At 32.6% G+C, this 16,090-nt stretch overlaps 1 protein-coding gene across 6 annotated transcripts in view; it reads right to left on the bottom strand.

Annotated features, from left to right (window-relative positions):
• The window catches only part of LOC126743534 (2-oxoglutarate dehydrogenase complex component E1), a 45,184-nt gene that overhangs the window by 8,614 nt on the left and 20,480 nt on the right, over positions 1-16,090 (bottom strand). For all 6 annotated transcript variants that reach the window (XM_050450661.1, XM_050450664.1, XM_050450660.1 and 3 more), the window contains 5 exons: positions 12,052-12,466; positions 7,350-7,530; positions 3,324-3,451; positions 3,142-3,268; positions 2,925-3,082 (listed from right to left, as the gene is read on the bottom strand). In XM_050450661.1, the coding sequence (XP_050306618.1) occupies positions 2,925-3,082; positions 3,142-3,268; positions 3,324-3,451; positions 7,350-7,530; positions 12,052-12,466 (1,009 nt within the window). The remainder of the gene's footprint in view (positions 1-2,924; positions 3,083-3,141; positions 3,269-3,323; positions 3,452-7,349; positions 7,531-12,051; positions 12,467-16,090) is intronic.

Below are 16,090 nucleotides of genomic sequence, written 5' to 3'. Positions count from 1 at the left end.
TTAAAATTTTATGCGACACCTCGAGTTTGCGGTGTCGTATTTCTTGGCGAAATAAAACTGGATACGCGTCTTTTTAAAAGCGAGGGGGAGGCCTCGTATCTTCTTGAAATTCTTAAGAAATAGTCTAATCTTAAGAAATAGTCGGAATATTTTTAATTCAAAACGCATTTATTACCAAACAATTTCATTTAAAAACGATTCTTCTATCTCAAAAACTTTTCGAATTACAGGGAATTTTGTCCAACAAGATCTCGGAGACACTTAATTTGAAGCACCATATGAAAGATACAAATTTTCATTCATTGCCAGACATTTTTGGTCACAATACAGTCTTACATATTCTCATAATTTATTTATATATAAAATGAGTCGAAATGAAGTATTAAATGATATTTCCCAGTCTGTCAATCCAACTTAAATAATATAAAAACAAAGGTAAGAACACAAAGTCACGGTCTCATCAAAAAGCTACACGTGTTTCGCTCCTAGGCCTAGACCTACACAAATCACATTACAACTAACAACCAACTAACAAAGTAGTTAGTTGATTGTTTAAAAAAAATTCAAAATTTCTTTTTATACGGTTATAACACGGAGCACTCGCTACTCATACATACGCTACCGACCGACGATGAAAATGCCCCAATGAAAACGAGAACCCATACACTTTCCTTTTTAAGTTTATAGGAAATTCACAAGATTTAAGAATAAATCTTAGTTTGCAAAAAGCTCAGGAAATGCCTATTCTTCTTGTGATTTCAGAAGATTGATTTTCTTGACCAAGCTAAATTTTGTGGCTTAATATATTCTGAGTCATAGTCATTCTGAATGACTTATCATTATGATTGCTGAACCTCCTCGAATTTTAACAGTATTATTTTTACATGCATATATTATTTAATTAGAAACGTATTATCCATTTTTCTCTAAGAGACCAAACGAAAACAAAACAAAGGTGAGAACACAAAGTCACGGTCTCATCAAAAAGCTACACTCACCTTTGTTTTGTTTTCGTTTGGTCTCTTAGAGAAAAATGGATAATACGTTTCTAATTAAATAATATATGCATGTAAAAATAATACTGTTACAATTCGAGGAGGTTCAGCAATCATAATGATAAGTCATTATAAGCTCTCAAATCAAAACTAGTTATCACTGTTGAAACAAAGTAGGTTAAGAATGTACCACTTGAAGGTTTAAATACCCCTGAAGAAATCATTAATAATATTGTAAAGCTAAATAATGCTAAGGAGTTTAATTCTTATGAGTACATAAAGTTTGTGATCAAGTTGAGACAACGGAATGTAACCTCAATGAGGAATAGAGGAAATCAGTTCTAAGTGATTATATTCTTATTTTACATGCTATGCCTTCGGTAAAATAGAAAAAGACTTTAAGAAAAAACAGTACTTGTCCCAAATGTTGTAGTAATAATAAACTAATAGAATATAATTCAGAGGTGGCAAAATGTGTTGACTGTCAAAAATAAACAAAGTTTTCTAGTGATCATTTACCTACTGATAAAAAATTGCTGGATTTATATACAAAACTTATACCTACCTGTTTTTTTTTTGTATGGCGCTAAGGTAAGTAAGAAATCTTACCAAGGTTTAAAATAATTTGTTAAATTTTTCAAACTTTTAGATCAATTTCCGGGTTTATTCTTTAAATTCGGTTCTGTAATGCCAAAACATTTAAGGTGATTTTTTATATCTTATGGAAACTTTAAACAATTTTTTTTTATGTATTCTAGTCATGGAATCAGGCTTTAGGACTAATTTTTTTATTTCTTCTAGGTCTTGGTAATAACTTTTTATGTCTACCAGGCATTTCAAGCAAATTTTTAATTTTATTGCAGACATTTTGCATAATATTTCAAGCTATTACACTTTTGGAGTAATTTTTTTAAACTTTTAGGCATTTTAAATAATTTTTTATATAGTCCAGTCTTTTGAAGCCACTCTTTTAATTTTTCAATCACATCGCATAATTTTTCACGTTTCTTAAGCTTTTAGGCCTCTAGCCATTTTTACTTTAATATTTGCCAGTTATGTATTTCATATATGCCATTTATGTATTATAATCTCTTCTACAGTTTCTAAACTTCCAGGAAAATATATCTTAAAATGTTCTTATTTTATTTCAGACATTTGCCATAATTTTTGTATGTTTTTCAGAGATTTCTCCTATGCCAGATATTTAGTGTCATTTCTAATTCGTGCTTTTAGAGACTTTTTTGCCTTTTATTCCGGGCATTCATAAAATCACTTTTCATGAAAAAAAACTACACGAAAAGCCGAGAAATAAACGGTTTCTAAGAAAAAATGGAATTTGTGATTTTTTTCCATTTTTATACATCAGATATTTTTCAAAATTTTGGATAACTTTCCTGCTATTCAAGATGGGAATTTGATTCAAAGACTGACATGTATACCGAAATATTCCACAACTATCTTGTAACTACATAAAAATTTGAGAAATCAATAGTTTTTGAAAAAAAGTGGCATTTGCCATTTTTATACATCAGATATTTTTCCTCCAAGAATCAGAAATAATCGTTTATGTTTTCCCGGTACTTGATGTCATTTTTACGATCTTCTACATATATGGAATTATTTTCCATGCTTTACGGAAATTTGAAGGGAATTTTCATACCTTCCGCCTATTTGACGTTATTTTTTATATCCTCAAAATAATATTTAATGTGATCCAGGAGTTGAGAGTAGTGTTTTCTCTTCTAATCGTTGGTAATAATTTTTTTAAGATTTTTTTTGGAGTAATTCTCGATATCTCCCAGGCATTTTAAGTGACTTTAACTATTCTTCAGCAGTTTTTAGTTATACCATAGATACAGTTAAAAAAAAAGACGTTTTTGAGGCACATCATTGATTGTGAACTATGTACTTAAATATATAGAAACGTACCTTCAGGGGGTCTTTCCCTTCGAAGAACCCAGACCAAGGGCTATCGATCCAATCCTTGTACTTTATATGGGTTTCCTTTCTAGCACGTTCCAAGGCATCCTCGCAGATTTTCTCGTATTTTGCTTTCACGTCTTTGACCTCGTCATCAGTTACCACACCTACAAAGAGAAAAGTAAGAAATGCACAAGACCGGATCGAAGAAAACTGGCAAACACACCCTCAGAAGTCAACTGTTCGGCATATTTGTCCAAGCACGTTTTCATGCTCCTGATTTTCCGGTACATGAGCGGTTGGGTGAACATCGGCTCGTCCAGTTCGTTATGACCGAATTTCCGATAGCAAACCTAATTTCACGGTAATTTCATTAAAACAATAAATAAATTAAGGTTTATGCCTTACCAAGTCAATAACGACGTCCTTGTGGAAAGTGGCCCTCCAATCGGCGGCGATGTTGCACACGTGAATAACGGATTCGGGATCGTCGGCGTTTACGTGGAAAATCGGAGCGTTTACGACACGTGCGACATCTACAAGTTTTAAAATTGCGTTATGTATGTACAGGCGCAGCGGTAGGATAAAGTTTCAAGGAAATTTTTATCCAATAAATGTTCATATGTTTATAGACATGTATATCGTCAACAGTTGAAAATTTGCTTAGTGATATAGTTAAATTTATTAGTGGTGTTTTGTACCAGTCTAAAGCCTATGATTATTCCAAGATTCAAACTATGTAATTAAGTTATACTAATTTAACTGTTATATCATTCAAGTTCACTGGTAAAAATTACTGCCCATTGTTAACTGGAGAATCCTATTATAGGGCGAAGGGTTAAATTCCTTAGTAGATTAATATTGTAGTCATTTTTTAAGATATTATACAAATTATTGTACAGGATGTTGTTCATATTTTGTGACTTGCACGCTATATTTTTCAATGAGTCAAGTGGTTAAGCTAATGGACAGCACTCCTCCAGATAATCAGGCCTTTAATAATTTAACATTTGAGCCGTTTCAGGTAAAAATTAAATAACTAAAAAAAACTACTTAATGAAGTGGAAGAAAAAAACAACTAATGCAGAACAACAGCTTTTTAACAAAGTCAATTTTGAAAAGGAACTAACGATGTTCAAACAATTTTCTGCAAACTTTAGTTCTAGCTCGTCTCTCTCATTTCCGTGAGTACGAAAAAGAAAACAGGAAAAATAACTTCATGGTCTTTAATTGTCCTGAGACCACAGATAATCTGAACAATTTGGCTATGGAGGTTATTAGTTGTTGTGCCTCTAATTAGTATGCCTCTAATTTAGTAGTGATTCTCTTTGTTGGGCATCTTTCTGTCTCATATGACAAAACTAGGCAGCAATTGCAACTACAGAGAGATATTAGGAAGCAACTGAGTGATCATCTTTGAAGCTGGTGAGATTGATTTGAGGATGGCCTACACCAATGGCACTGCGAAAATAGTAAGCGACAAAATTTAAATAAGAAAACTTGTCTAGTGGGAACCTTTGTATCCTATACCAGAATGTCAGAGGTCTTAATGAACCATTTACTACTCGATTTATCGTAAGGAAAGGAACTTAAATGCCCTCGGTATTTCTCGTGGAAGTGGTTTTACTTGGTGTGAGAAATAATTTATCTTCAACCAGAATTGATTTAAAAGAACTTAAATCTAAAATACCCAAAGTGGATGTAATCTGCTGAAAAATTGGTGTAGACTCACTAAGTAGCAATTTTGCTCCTTTTTTATCAATGACCTTTCTGTTAACATTTTAATCAATTGTCTTCTGTTTGCTGACAACCTACAGCTATTTCGCATTGTAACTAATTGGGAAGACTGTTTCTCCAAAACGAACTTAATTTATTCTACAACTTGTGCAAGATTAATGGACTTTAATGGAATGTCAATTTCTTGGCCGAAAAATTAAATTAGCTTCGTCTTTACATTAAATGGTAAAATTCTTTCTAACTGTAATTACGTCCGTGATTTGGGTGTCACTATTGACAAGCGGCTTAATTTTTGCAACCATATAAATAACGTCATAAGGTCATAGTTAAAATCTCTTGGTTTTACTATAAGAGCTACAACAACATTAGTCGCGTGTCAAAGTTCCATAGCTGTTCGAGATATTGTTCACCATAAGTTTAGTATAATTGATTCTTGTACGTCTACACAAAATTCGGATAGGGAGTTCTTATGAAAGTTACCTTTAATTCTCCCAAGGAACCTAAAAATATATGAGGTGTCCCAATTAAAATTTTGGTGTTACAGTCGGGGCAGCACTTTTTGAACACCCTGTATTGATAAAACTCAAATAATTTGAAAATTCGCTTAAAATGAAAACACTTAAAATTATTATATAGAGGAGAAGGTCCGAATATGGGCCGTGCTTTTATTATGGGCCACTCACATTGATGATTCACATTGCGTAGATTAAAAGTATTTGATCCACGAACAAATCTCTAGCTTCAGCTGTCTAAACATAGATGGCATGAGAAAACAATCGACAGATTGATACTCCGACGGTTACACAAATTAATACACGTGTGTTAACATTTTGTATTTTCGTGAAAAATTCTTAGCCAATAAAATTAAAAATTGGTAAGTGTGGTCTTGAAATGTTATTGTTTAAGATGTACTACAGAGTTTTGCCCAAAATTGTATTAAAATACTTCGTTTAAATGTGAAGATTTTTGTTGTTATGTTTGGAATATGGGCCACTTAACTGTCTGAAATATGAGCCAGGCCCATATTTAGTACAGACTTGTGAAAAATGGCACGATTGTTATTTTTTAGGTAAAAATGCCCTGAACAAAAGAAAAATACGTTTCAAAAAAAATGAGAAAGCAGTGGAATATTGGATGGACATTACAGCCACACCCGCAATTTGGAAGTTATTAGAATCACATTTCAATATTGTCACTACCCCCTCATTCTACGCATACATTACAGCCCTTAGATAAAAGTTTTATGGCTCCATTTAAGCTCTACTATAGCGAAGAAATAAGAAGTTGGATACGTGTTAATCAGCGTCCTGTTTCTGTTTATGAAATAGCCGAGCTATTGGGAGAGGCATCCCTAAAGTCACATACTGCACAAATAGCAATCAACGGTTTTCGAGTGACAGGCGTTTATCCCTTTAAAATGTGTCTATTTTTTGTGATGCTGATTTTAGTACTGAGGAAGCTGAAGCAGCTAAAAAATGCGGCGATTTTAAAGAAAACTCCACCAACAGCAATACTTCCCAAGATCAAAGTTCCTCTCCCGTGTCCAGTCCAGCAACTCAAATTAACAAAAATGCTAAATCTACTGACCCGCCATGATCCAATAATGATCCCCAACCCGGATGCTCTAGATATGTTGATGATGTTCCTGCCTTCACTTCACCTAGTTTGTCAAAATCACCCAGGTTTGTGTCGCCTTTTGCGATTTCCCCAGTCCCTTCCATAAAAAGAAAAGTAACTAATCGTGGAAAAAAGTCTTAAATTATAACGTCTTCTCCATACAAAAACGAGTTGGAAACTTCTATTGAAAAAACTAAAAATGTTAGTAGAAAAGGAAAACAGAATGCGTTTGGCAAAACTTCGAAGATCTTCCAAAACGAAAAAAGATTGTTGAATCGTCTGACTCTGAGAGTGAAAATGGCGAAATATTCATTCCTGATGATAAAGATGACGCCGTTGAAGAATTCGAAACTCCTTCTGAAAACGAAGATGCAACGTGTATTTATTGTGAAAGACTTTTTTCTGAAGATGTCAAGGGCGAGTCGTGGGTGCGCTGTTTGATGCGTAATATGTGGTCACATGAGGCTTGTGCGGACACAGAACATAAATGAGTATTTTTATGTCTTGTTTTTTGAAAATACATATTTTCTTACGATTAAATACGACTTTTTGTTACTTTTATAGGGTGGCCCATATTTCAAGCACTTTTCATAAATCTTAAAAATTTATACTTTTTGATTTTTGAAAATTACACCATTCTTATTAAGTATTTTTTTTAAACCGTGTTTAAAGTGGATGTTCCCAGTAATTAGGTTTCCAAATTACAGGTTAATTCGTTCAATAACACCATCAATATTTTCAAAAAACAAAATGGGGTCCATATTCGGACCTTCTCCTCTAATTAAAATTATTATATAATTTTAAGTGTTTTCGTTTTATGTTATACCTAAATTTTTTTTTCCATACCCTGTAGATTCTAAGAAAAGGCATAGGCCTCTAATAAAACGGCCACCCTATACATATTTTACGATTATCTGTTAGTTATGTTTTTATATATGCTTATTATTATTTTTCAATACATATGCATTGTTATTACTTATATTTTGACGTATTTTGTTCAGTGCGTTTAAAGATCAAATGAACTGAATGAAATGAAGAAATTGAACTTTCTAGGGCAATCGTAGATCTATTAAACCTTACCTGTACAGTAGGGTGATGACCTAGAATACCTAGGATCGGTAGTGAACCCAATCTGGTTATTCACGACAATATGCACGGTACCGTGGGTGGTATAGTCGGGCAGTTCCGATAACCCGATAGTCTCAAAGACGACACCTTGACCGGAGAAAGCGGCATCGCCGTGGAGCAACAAGGACATAACCTTAAAGAAAAAAACCATAACGTAACCTAAAACGACTGTTGCCCCATATATCTATATATATCCCCAATACTGATAACAAAAAAAAAAGAAAGCAATAACAAACATAATGTTAATTTGACATAAATCTATCTCGTAGTGAAAAACTCGCCAATGCACATGAGTGATATTGTGATTTCCTGTTAGTTAGTCATATGCTTCCTCCATCATCCCAAAACGAGGATTATCGATCGTTCAAGCTAAAGCTAATCAACAATAAGAATTTTTAATCATGTGCAGATCTCTAAATTCCACTGTAAAATAGACTTATGCATTATCGGCTTGGCTTCACTTTCACCGCGATGTTACCAGTATTATTACATTTATATGTGCAGTAGTGGCAGAAAGTAGAGCAACTTTAAAAAAAATAAAATTTCTTGACAACTAACAAAGGAATAACAATGATATTTATCCACAATACTTTTGGTCAAGTAGATAGTCTTAAATCAGATAAGAATTGACCTTCTAAATATTTCTGTTTATTTTTAAACTGATAAGAATTTGTGTACCTGGCAAAAAGTAGAGCAACATTTTTCTTAGAACTTACAAATCGAATAATATTAGTTTAATTCCAGCTGTTTACCGGTTGCATTAAAAGCAAAGTTAGTTTACAATGCCTAGAGGACGGCCTTTATCCGTTGATTTAAAAACACGAATTATAGACTGTCACAAAAATGGTGAAAAACGAATCAATATTGCAAGAAGGTTTAGTTTGATGATAAATCTATAGTTTTGTTGATAAATCTATAGTATCGCGAATAATTTCACGTTATGTAAAGCATGGACATGTTTTACCCAGAAAAAAAACAGGAAGACCAAGAAAAACCGATAAATATCAAGATAAACAAATTTTGAAAATATCTCAGAGTGATCCATTTTTGGGTTCAAGTAAAATAAAGCAGCGTTTATCAGAAGAATTAGGCGTTCAGGTATCTTCAAGGACAATAAGAAGTAGATTATGCGAGGCCAAATTATTTGCAAGACGTCCAGCAAAAAAGCCCTTATTATCTGCAAAAAACTGACGATCCCGTCTTCTTTTTGCTCGATCTCATTTGCACTGGACAATTAATGACTGGAAAAAGATAATATTCAGCGACGAATCAAAGTTTAATTTGTTTCAAAGTGATGGAATAGCATATGTTCGACGTCCTGCAAACCAGGTTAAGGTTAAATCCCAGATACACTTGTCCAACAGTAAAACATGGTGGTGGATCAGTTATGGTGTGGGGCTGCTTTTCCGGTTTCGGAATGGGGCCACTTCATAAAATTGATGGGATAATGGATAGATTTATGTACAGGGTGTTTCAAATTCGAGCCACATCATTGGGATTTCGGAAACGGTAAGAGATACAGGGTCGGTTAAATTGGGGCAAAGTTGCGTATTCTTATGCTTAACAAAATGCCGTTTTAAAATTTAAAAAATTCCGACTACGTACGAAGTTATTCGGAAAATACCGAAATTTTGGAAAATCGTTTTTATTTTTTTGTGAGGTTATTTGAAAACATATTTTAAAATAATTGACACTTTATTATTGTCACTTTTTCTCCTCTACCAGATGGCGTCGTCAAATTTAAAATCCGACGTTTCGTCTTTTGGCAACCATCATCAACTTTATTGTTTTAAATACGGCCCTGGAATTTTTTTTACTCATTTTAATTCCCCTTTTTATTCTTAGAGAAATGACATATCACATAGTTTAATTTTCCAATATTTTGATGTCAAAAATTTACTTTTATTAAAAAAAAGTTAATACTGTCCTGTTGTTTGAAATAAAAATTGTCTTGATGTTGTTTTTCAATCAATAACATGGTAAAAATATTGCTAATATGTTATATTATATTATATTTTCACAAATTTTTCTGCAGGCGTGATGTCTAAGTCTCCGGCTGAATAACTTGAAAATTCTTATTAGCAAAGATGGCTTTGAATTAGAAAAAAATGGACGACCATCTGTCATTAATTGTTTATATCTGTTTGACATTTGGCTTTTTCGATATTTTGTGAAATCAAAAATAGTATTCTCCAGTAGCGAACAACGTGATATGGTCCAAATTTACTATTCTTTGAATAGAAATTCGCAACGCTACTGCCAACAATATCTGGAGCAATATCCAGAGCGCCCCCAACCTAATTATACGTATTTCGGAGCTTTGGACAGGAACCTTAGCCTCTATGGAAGTTTCACTAAACCTCGAAATATGTATGGGACTCGAGTGCATCCTGAAACCGAGCAGGCGCTTATTAATGCTGTAAGTTTTACAACGATATACTTTCACAATAACTTTTTATCAGGTAGCTTTCGTTAAAGGTTACCCAAAATCCGCAAGGTTCAACCAGACAATTTTCCCGTGAATTGAATATGCCAAGTACCCGTATCCACAGAGTATTGAGAAAAAATCGCTATCGCCCCTATAAACTTCATATCAGTCAAGAACTTACGCATGGAGATACCGATAGAAGGCTTCAGTTTTGCAATTGGTTGAACGAAAAACTGCAAGATGATGAAGACTTTTTAAACAAAATAATTTGGACAGATGAATGTAACTTTTCGACCAACGGGCTATTTAATCGGAATAATGAACATTTTTATTCAGTCGAAAATCCGAGACAAAACCGCGAAGTAAGAAGACAGGGGCATAATTCTTTCAATGTTTGGGTGGGTCTTTACAGGAATCGAATTTTGGGACCTATTATATACGACGGTAATTTAACTGCTGAGCGCTATTTAGATTTAATTCTGCCAAATATATTCGATGTTCTTGAAAATGAACCTCTTGATATTATCCGCGATTTGTGGTGGCAGCAGGATGGTGCACCACCCCATAATGGAAGGAATGTCACACGATTTTTAAATCATAATTTTCCTAATCAGTGGATTGGAAATCAAGGGGTGGTGCGCTGGCCAGCTAGAAGTCCCGATCTTTCCCCGTTGGATTATTTTCTTTGAGGTTATTTAAAGAACAGACTATTTAAGAACACCCCAAATGATATAAACATTTTACGTGCAAATTTATTTACAGAATTAAGGGGTATACGAGCCAGGACTATCCAGCGGGCAGTGTCTGGAAATTTACGTAGAAGGATACAGAAATGTATTGAGGTGCAGGGTCAACTATTTGAATATTTATTTTCAACTTAAAATATTGCATTTTTTCGCATTAAGTTTTATTATTTTTAGTTTGTGTTGTTCAACATACAAATTAGTAATAAATTATAGTTGTTACTATTGTTATTGTTAAAATTTAGTATAATATATTAAATTTATACTATTTTTACCATGTTAATAATTAAAAAATTTCGTCAAAAACATTGATTTATTCAATAAATGATAGTGTTAAGATAAATTATTACTTTTTATTTCAAACAACAGGACAGTATTAACTTTTTTTTAATAAAAGTAAATTTTTGACATCAAAATATTGGAAAATTAAACTATGTGATATGTCATTTCTCTAAGAATAAAAAGGGGAATTAAAATGAGTAAAAAAAATTCCAGGGCCGTATTTAAAAAAATAAAGTTGATGATGGTTGCCAAAAGACGAAACGTCGGATTTTAAATTTGACGACGCCATCTGGTAGAGGAGAAAAAGTGACAATAATAAAGTGTCAATTATTTTAAAATATGTTTTCAAATAACCTCACAAAAAAATAAAAACGATTTTTTAAAATTTTGGTATTTTCCGAATAACTTCGTACGTAGTCGGATTTTTTAAAATTTTAAAACGGCATTTTGTTAAGCATAAGAATACGCAACTTTGCCCCAATTTAACCGACCCTGTATCTCTTACCGTTTCCGAAATCCCAATGATGTGGCTCGAATTTGAAACACCCGGTACAAAGATATTCTGGAAAATGAAATGGTTCCATATGCAGACGAGAAAATGCCCCTTAGGCACATTTTTCAGCAGGACAATCATCCAAAGCATTCTTCTAAATATGTAAAGGCTTGGTTTAGACAGCAATATATTCAAGTAATGGACTGGCCAAGTCAATCACCAGATTTAAACCCCATCGAGAACCTATGGGAAATTTTGGATAGGAAAATAAGGGGGAAAACTTACAAAAATAAGGACGAATTGTTCAATGCATTACACGAAGCTTGGATTAATATGGACCCAGTAATAATTTCTAGGTTACTGCAATCTATGCGCCACCGTTGTGAGGAAGTTATCAAAAATGACGGATATTTTACAAAGTACTAAAATTGTAATTGTATTTCAGTTTTTACTAAAAGAAAAACATCAATTCTTAAAAAGTTGCCCTACTTTTTTCCGCCCCAGAATTAACTTTTGTACATAAAAAATATAAACAAAGAATATTAAGTTAAGTTGTTGATAGATTTATAATGCTTAGATCTTATTGGTATTATATTTCCAATATGATTGTATTTTCTTACTAAATAAAATAGATGTGTTTAAAATAAAGAAGTTGCTCTACTTTCTGCCACTACTGTATATCGTTGCCCCATTTTAGTAGCTAGGTACCTTCTTGCCTTCACCGTCGCCCCTATAAAACTGTTCCGCCCTAGTTTTCCCTTCGACGACCGGATCGACCGTTTCCAAGTGCGAGGGGTTCGCCACCACGGCCAACCGGATGTTTTTGTTCGTCACGCGATTTAAACGTTCGATGTAGGTGCCCAAGTGGTACTTGACGTCGCCGGAACCGTCGTCGGCCGCCTCCAAGCCGGCGAACTGGGTGAACAGTTGGTAAAGCGGTTTCCTGCACACGTTCGCCAAAACGTTGAGACGCCCCCTGTGGGGCATTCCCATTACGATGCTCTCCACGCCCAGTTCGGTCGATTTATCGATGACCGTTTTCATTGCGGGTATTAGGATCTCGCAACCCTCGAGACCGAAACGTTTTTCGGAGGACCATTTTCGAGATAGGAACGACTCGAATCTGGAAATGAGAGTACATTTTATTGAAAGTATTAACATAAAAGTACATAAATTGGTCTTGAGAAGTAGATAACTCATACACTTGCATACGTTTTTATATTAAATGATGGGAACTAAAAGTGGCGATGTGAGCGGTCCTTCTGATTTAAATATTTGTTTTATTTGTGAATGTAGATTCAAATATGTAGCCCAGTGTACATTATGTAATATGCGAGTAACAATGGGACTGAAAGATCCAGGAAGAGAGGCAGACTAGATGAAGGATATGTTGATCAACTTACTGTTCATTCAATAATGCAAACCCTGGGATTATTAGTTAATAAAACCAATGTGTTAGGTGAACAGGTTGATTTGTTTTTGAAAGAGAATGAAGAACTATATAAAATATAAAACACTATAACACAGAAATTAACGTTATTTGCTTAATAGTGTCACTGATATAAACAGCTTAGCCAATTGTTCCGTTTCCGATATAGAATGTATTCTAAAAAAAATGTGCTTTAGTTGAAAATTATGATGAAGATTTATTCTTCACAAGAACAAAAAGTCGATTAAGTATGAAGTTGTACTATAGTCAAATTAACAAAACAAAGGTAAGAACACAAAGTTACGGTTTGTGTTCTTACCTTTGTTTTGTTTTCGTTTGGTCTCTTAGAGGAAAATGGATGATACGTTTCTATAGTCAAATTATAAAACGGTTAAAAATTAGGATAGAAAAGGATAAATATTTTCGAAAACTCTTAAATCTTTACCAGCAGGGAAAAAAATCCTAGAACCTAAAGAGATAATAGTTCAACAAAGAGCTTTAACAGAGGAAATGATTGTTGCAAAAAACTTTAAAAAATATTTTATCAATATGATATATAATATTGTTAATATTTTAGCTCGATTTTCAGCGGTTGATGACATACTTGCAAACATACCATTTTTTAATATATTTGGTAAATTTGAGAAGACAACTTTGAAGGAAATGAGATGCACAATAAGATTCAAACAAATTTCGGAAAAAGTGTTTCCGGATGCTTTTGACATAGGAGTTTGAAAATATCACCATTTTACCAGCACCTAAAGTTTTAAATAATTAACTAGCTAATGAGTTTAAGCCAATAAATACTGTTCAAATCAATGAAAAATTGCTCGAATTCATTGTAAAAACGTGACTTTAAATTTATTGCAATTATTATAACAAATCAATTAGGCTTTTGAATTAGTAGTATTTTTATTTGAAGAGCTTTGAAAATAATAAATAGAAAACTTTTATTAAAAAAAAATGGGAGTTAGGGGTACAGTTTTAAAGTGCTTCAACTCTTAAGTAGTGAAATATAAAAACAATTTATCGGATATTAAATTTGGAACTGTGCTGGGTCCTTTGGTTTTCTTATTGTACATAAATGATATCATTAAAGTAACTACAATCAAAACGAAGTCAAGTAAAACAGTACTGTTTGTCGATGATACAATGCAACAAGACATAAACTGTGATTCTAAATTTCTGTACATCTGGGAGTAAGAAAGATCAAGTGCGGCACATTTAAATGGAATTAATATATTTATAAATAATAAATAAATTAATTACAAAAAAGATATTATGTATTTAGGCGTTATCTTGGATCCATATATTTAAGACATTTCTAAGTATTTCTTAAAACATTCTCGAGAATAGTGAGAATTTACTTTGAAAATTTTCAAAAAAATATGCGCCAAGCAAAACTTTCTTAACGTCTAAAATTTCGCGATTTTACCTTTTACCTACTTTTGAGCGACGTTTTTACCTTTAAATCCATCTTTAGGAGTCCATTATATTTCTCTGAAAAAATTATGAAAATATTCTCGGTCGTTCCTAAGTACCCAAAAATGTCCACAAATGCATAAAAATCGAGTTACGAAAACTCAAATTTGGCGACTCTTGATCCTTGATGGACAAAACTGTCTCTAACTCAACTCAAAGAGTTTTTGACGTACAACAAACGTTTTGGTATGGAAATATTGGAAAGTACACGCTCTTCTTTGGGAAAAACTCCTTTTAAGCCTTTTCCAATTACTTCTCAAAATATTCTCAAGATTATCGAGAATTTACTTTGCAAAAAAATATGCCTCAACCAAAAGTGCTCTAACATCCAAAATGTTTACTCTAGAATGATGTTTTTACTCTCAAATCCATTCTCGGGAACCTCATTTTAGTACTATTAAAAAATTTACAATAATGCTTAAAAATCTTGATGTTGCAATACGAGCTACAAAAACTCAAATTTGGCGACTCTTGGTTCTTAATGTACAAAAATGCCTCTAACTCACGAGTTTTTGAATTACAAAGGACCTTTTGGTATCGAATTATTGGAAAATAAACGCCCTCCCTTAGGCAAGAACCCCTTTAAGACATTTCCAATTATTTCTCAAAATATTCTCGACAATAGAATTTACATTAAAATCTTGCAAAAAAATATGCCTCGACCAACACTGCCTTAAATTCTGAAATGTTTACTCTAGAATGACTTTTTACGCACAAATCCATCCTCAGGATCTCCATTATATTACTGTGCAAAAATTATGAAAATATTCCCAGTGGTTCCTAAGTTATACTCAAAAATGTCCATTAATGCTTAAAAATCTTGATGCAGTTTGAGTTACATAAAGTCAAATTTGGTGAAACTTGGTCCTTGACGTACAAAATTGCCTCTAATTCAGAGAGTTTTTTGAGATACAAGAAACGTTTTGGCATGGATTTATTGGAAAAGAAACTCCTTTTCTTAGGCAAAAACCCTTTTAAGACATTTCCAATTATGTCTCAAAAAAAAGTAAGAATTAACTTTGAAAATTTGCGAAAAAAAATTGGGCCAGCCAAAACAGTCCTAACTGCTGAAATGTTTACTCTAGAACCTCGTTTTTACCCTCAAATCCAGCCTTGCAAATTATGTTATGTCACTGTAAAAAATATATAAAAATATTCACAGTGGTTTTCAAGTTATACCAAAAAATGTCCAGGAATACCTAAAAATCGAGTTACAACTCAAATTTGGCAAATCTTCGTCCTGGACAGATAAAATTACCTCTAACTCTAATATAAGCGATACAAAAATAATAATTGATTAAAAAAAAAAAAGATTAGACATATCATTTTGCTTATATTTGTATTATTTTTCTATTATTATAAGACATCAGCTTAAATTGCATTATACAAATTTCCAAAGAAAAAAAGTAAAAAGATGATTTTCAAAAAAAAGCAAAATAATTTAAAGAAAACTGAATAAAAAGTTTATAATTAAATAAAAATGACACCAATATCCATTAAAGTTATGCATGCTTTACTTAAATGTATATTTTGTGGCTTATAATCTCCTTTGTAGTAAATATTAAGCTGTAATGGTTATTGAAAATTAAAATCAAATTAAGTAAAAAAAGTTAATTAATGTTTGTTTCTTAAGAAGACGTTTCGAATATTCGTATTCATCAGAGTTCCAAATACAAAATCTCATAGATTAACGGTTCGATTTTTAAGCAATAAATAAATGGTATGATAAAGTAGAGATAAAAAAAAAAGAAAAAAATAAATAACATATAAACCTATTTGCAAAAAAAATTAAAATTTAAAAAAACCGAAAAGGCTATTTTATACTAAATAATAAAT

Source organism: Anthonomus grandis, chromosome 13, assembly GCF_022605725.1.
Source record: "Anthonomus grandis grandis chromosome 13, icAntGran1.3, whole genome shotgun sequence".
NCBI lineage: Eukaryota > Metazoa > Arthropoda > Insecta > Coleoptera > Curculionidae > Anthonomus > Anthonomus grandis.
Note: the sequence above shows the minus strand (reverse complement) of the source record. Positions and strands in the feature narration are given on the sequence as shown.